The following is a 5,000-nucleotide window of genomic DNA, read 5'->3' on the forward strand; positions in this document are numbered from 1 at the left end:
ATTAGCTCAGAACTTGCACTGGAAAATAACTTGAGAGAAATTAGTGGGTTTGTTGAGTGCATGAGCCCATGCATAGAGGCTGCTATAAAGGGATATATCTCACAGGATGTGATCAGTGACATCAAGAACCAAAATCTCATCCAAAATTTGTTACTTAGTGTTGCTGCTTTATTCAAGGAGGAGACAAAGTACAAGGAAAGTTCCATAAGAACAATCATGGAATATGGCAAGGGTGCAAACCCAGCAAAGGCACAAATAATTCGCATGAGCACAGAAGATTCCAAAACTATATTCCAGGAAACATTTGCAGATGTGGGCCCACACATGGATCTCTACACTATTTACTTTTGGTATATCATCAATGTCTGTAAGTTGGAAGTCAAGGATGGGAAGCAGTCATCCATGATATCCATGACCAAGGCTCTTGAGGCATCGGGAAAGTTCATAAATACCCTTCCAACGAGTGAGCTCAAGTCCAGAAAGTCAGAACTTCTTTCAATAAATGAAAAGCAAAATGTTCATCAGCCCGGTGAGTTTAAAGTCATCCAGGCAAATGACACAAGTGCCTTTGCTGCCCCTTCCTCTTCCAGCTCCACCTGCTCCCCCATCACTGCCTCCTCCCCCGTCACTGCCTCCTCCCCCCCCAGTACTCCTACCCCAGCCAGTGAGCTCCGCTACCAGTGGGTGGACTTCAGACTAGGACAACTGTATGAGAATGGAGTAGCTTTCCTGGTGAATATGGAAAACTGGCAGGAAAAGCTGCTAGAAATCTCAAGACTTGTGCAGAACCTTGAAGTAAAGAAACATGTGCGGTTCTCTCCTTCTCTTGGTGCTACTTTTGCTCTGTTTTTACGGGTGAGTGCGCAATTATGTTTGAAAAGTAAAAATAAGACTGAATAGCTACAGAGATGTAAAGTTGATGTAATCTTGAAATTGATCATTCCTATTCAGATCTTTTCTAATATAGATGCAGATTAAAGTAGAAAGAGGAATTTGCATAGTTATTAGGGTGATGCTTATAAATGAGTCTGTAGAAAAAAGGTGATGGGAATAATTTCTAGTTTGAATGTTGTTATTGAAAGTCTTGATGAAAATGAAATTTGAATATGTAAGATGATGTGAAGGAAATAATATAAGACAAAATATATGTGCAAAGAAATAGAGTATTGATAGAGGAAAAACAGAGTCCATGAATGAGTAAATTCATGAATGCAAAATAAGATGAAGACTTTCCTTTGTTCATAGATATTTCAGGTAAATAATTTGTGATAATATTTTTAATATTTCTTCAAGCCTATTCATTGTTATCAGTAGAGCTTAGTATTGCAAAAATGCAGTATTATAGACAACCTTTAAATTATTATTTTTATAGTGTGAAATGATACTAAAGTCTATTTCCAGAAGGAATTTACACTCGGCATCTTTCCAGGAAGGACTTAGAACCCTCACTGGCAAAGCAAGCGTAGCCTACATTCGTGTGCGAGTGGTGCGAGTTGTAGGTCCAGTTGTGTGTGTTTATGGCATAGACACTGGCACCACGCATACCTGTCACTCAGTAGACCTCATTCTTTTGCCATCGACGGTCCTTAGTCAACTCCCTGCTGGACGTCTCGCCTTCTTGCCTGGTAATTAAGGCCGTAGCTACTGTTATTTAATCTCCTGATTTGTTGTAAGTGAGGTCATAGATAACAGATAGAGCATGCTAAACAGGAAATCTGGAGGTATGTTAGATGTTGTTAGATATTTTGTTGTGGTTTGGTTCAGCGTTGTTTTGTGGTTTAAAGGTCACTGGTTTACTAATTTGATATGCTGTTGAATTCTTAGTGATATAATTGTTTACAAACTTGTACATTTTCTGACATGGTGCTAAATGATTAGAATTTGATAAATTAGGGTTAATTTTGTATGCAGTATTAGTAATTTAGTTCTAAAACCAGTTGTCAATAGAAGAATTTGAATAGGAAAATAGCTCAAAGTATGTATTTACATCTAATTTTAGTTGATATTAATATTCATGTAGCTTTTAAAGAAATAATACTTTTTTCCCAAGATTTACCCCATTAGCAGAAGATAATGCTAGAAAAGAAAGAAAGAGCAGCAGAGTGTTGGATTCTATTTCATACTATGTTATCAAGAATTTTACTTTGGGTTTTGATATTCAGATAATTTGACAATTTTATTAACAGTGATATAACAAAGTTTGCAAATTAAGATTGTCATCAGTTACTTGAATAATTCCCTCACTACATAAAAAAATTAAGCTGTAGTTGTTTGCAGATGCTGATGGAATATATAGAAATACTCCATGATATTGTTCAGTATGACGTGTTTTGCACATTAATATATTTGCTCCGAGTTTGTTGTATTGATTTTTATTTGAAGGTATATTGCAAAAAGTATTATGCACCAGCAAAAAATGTCATTGGAGTATACAAAACATTTTGAAACTCTTGCTTTGTATAATTGATATATTTACATTTGGGTTTTGGCCTTCATCTTTTATTCACAGTTGCACCAACACCAGAGGTTTCTTCCCTTACTCATACTCTGGCCCTCCTTCTCGCTCTCATACAGCACTCTGACTTGTCGTTGGATTTACAAGGGGTAGACATCAGGTGAGTCTTATTTATTTGGTTATTTGGTGTAATTTCTAGTGAAAGACTTGCTAGTAACTCAAGTCAGTGCCTTTGTGGGGAACTACCTGTCCTTTGTCAGTTGCTAGGAACTGAACTTGATGAAAGATAGAATTTAATTCAGACCTCATTCTTTCACTACTGTTTGGTAGTCCAGTGATCTAGTTTTGTTTTAAACACACTTCTTCATTGCAGTACAGGTATGTATTGTTCTTCACCATAGTATCACCATACTATTAAACATGTATTTTTCTTTATAGGGATATTTAAGCACTTATCCCAGTACTATAGCACACTCCTCTCTGCTTTGGAGTAATGTCTTCTTAGCTCCCTCCTCCAAGTTTTTAATGATCCATATATATGTAATAAAGTATCATTGTGAATTTTTTTTTTTTTTTTTAAGTCTTTCTCTTTGATTAAGATATTATATTTTTTGTAAGACCTATGATTCCCTACTTAGCACTGTTATGCAATGTTGGAATCACTTGTGTATTTCATAGTGGTAGATGTTCAGGGTCTCTTGTTTTAAAAGTCCTCGTAATTGATCCACACACAACTTTTTCTTTGATGACTGCCTCCTCTTTGATTCATATTCCCTCTGCAGAGTATAATCTTGGTTTTGGCTTTCAGACAGCCAATGCTGTATGATTTTGAATTTGTCATTGAATTGTATATAGTGCACATATTTTTATGTATATATTTATTCATATGTACATGCATATATATATATATATATATATATATATATATATATATATATATATATATATATATATATATATATATGTTGAAGAAGTTTGAATGAGATGTATTTGACTGGCTTCAACTATATATGTATCAAAAATATCACCCCCATACTCTCACCCCTCTTTAAAGTCCTCCTCTGCCTGAGCCAACGACAGAGTTATGTTTCTCTGCCTCTATCTCCTCGTGAATAAGAAGTAGTGAGTGTGATTTGTGAATGAATACAAGGTAGTAGTTTTGGTGTTGTATGGTATGTTTTATTTCTGACAAAGATATAGTCAAAACTGGTCAAATCTCATTTTTCTACATTTGCCATAATGAATACTGTTCATTTGTACACGTGTATCCTTGTACACATATACCCATATTTGCACCTATATGTATGTATGTTGATAAATTTACAAGTGTGTACATGGATGTACATGTCAAAATAGATTATTCAATCTGTATTCAAGAAGAGTAAAGTGCAAAAGTAGTGAAATATCAAAATATTAAGGGGAATAGGGGTTATAACTTTGTTAAAGTCCTTAAAAAAAACAGTGCTGAATCTCATGAGTAATTTTTTAGATGTATACCCTTGACTGGAAAATCAATAATTGTTATGGACTCTTTATTGAATAGACAAGGCTTCCTCCTCTTTAGCCTTTTGTAGTGAGGGTAGACTGTATTGGGCACAACTCATAATTTAATAACAAAGATATTAAAAATCACTATGATTTGATGATTATCATTTCAAAATGCTGTAACAGGCCAGTGGCAAAGTGGCTGCATTGTGATGACTTGGTGCCTTTAACTGTGCAACTTTTGCAAGCAGTTGTAGATGTCACTCAGAATGCAGACCGGTTGTGCAACATATGTTCATTGCTAACAGGTAGGATAGTTCTCTATTAAAAATTTCAGTAATTAGAGAGTATATATGGATATATATATATGTATGTTTACATGTGTATTTTTTTTTTTTTTGTATTAGATTTTTTTTGTTTTTTTTAATTTATGTATGGGGTTCATATTCAAAATATTAATTAGAATATTTTGGTTGATATTTAAAACATGTTATGAATATAATTTTGAATATATGATGTTCCAGGTATTACATACATATTTAACTAAATTTGTCTTGGTATGTAATACTATACTAAAATGTTTGGGTATCTTTCATGTATTTTCTGCTTGTATATTTTATTAATATTCACACAGATTACTTGGAACGAACAGTTTACAGAAAAAGCAGTCTTGAATTTCCCATTGATGAGAGCTTGCCAAAGATGCTGATTTCGGTTATGCAGAAATCCCCCAAAGCTCGATTCACAGCTGCGAAGAATGGAGCTTTCATGCGTGAGTAAAGGTCACATTGTTTTTTCTGTTTAGATATTTTGGATTTTTAGAATGTTCATGCAGTTTTTTTTTTGTTTTTTTTAGATATTGCATTTAGTTTTATAATACTAATTGTTTTTAACGTTATTATTAATTGATAACTATTGAGATATCAAATTATATTACACCACTGTATGGCTTTTATTGATTTATTAATCATATGATAATAACCTGCTATGCATTCATTTGCTTTTATAAATGTATTACAGGCTAGATGTGTCATAATCATAGTCAGATTTTTTATAAAGA

The 5,000-nt window shown here is 33.7% G+C and overlaps 1 protein-coding gene across 3 annotated transcripts in view; it reads left to right on the top strand.

Moving 5' to 3' along the window:
- LOC125026001 overlaps nucleotides 1-5,000 on the top strand; it is a 33,128-nt gene that overhangs the window by 4,334 nt on the left and 23,794 nt on the right. For all 3 annotated transcript variants that reach the window (XR_007114923.1, XR_007114924.1, XM_047614370.1), the window contains exons 2-6: nucleotides 1-855; nucleotides 1,430-1,625; nucleotides 2,510-2,615; nucleotides 4,127-4,248; nucleotides 4,575-4,712. The exon at nucleotides 1-855 is cut by the window's left edge and continues 956 nt beyond it. Coding sequence is in view for 1 of the 3 variants with exons in the window: in XM_047614370.1 (XP_047470326.1) it covers nucleotides 1-855; nucleotides 1,430-1,625; nucleotides 2,510-2,615; nucleotides 4,127-4,248; nucleotides 4,575-4,712 (1,417 nt within the window). In the remaining 2 variants the exon portion in view is untranslated. The remainder of the gene's footprint in view (nucleotides 856-1,429; nucleotides 1,626-2,509; nucleotides 2,616-4,126; nucleotides 4,249-4,574; nucleotides 4,713-5,000) is intronic.

This window comes from Penaeus chinensis, chromosome 5 (assembly GCF_019202785.1).
Source record: "Penaeus chinensis breed Huanghai No. 1 chromosome 5, ASM1920278v2, whole genome shotgun sequence".
Lineage (NCBI taxonomy): Eukaryota > Metazoa > Arthropoda > Malacostraca > Decapoda > Penaeidae > Penaeus > Penaeus chinensis.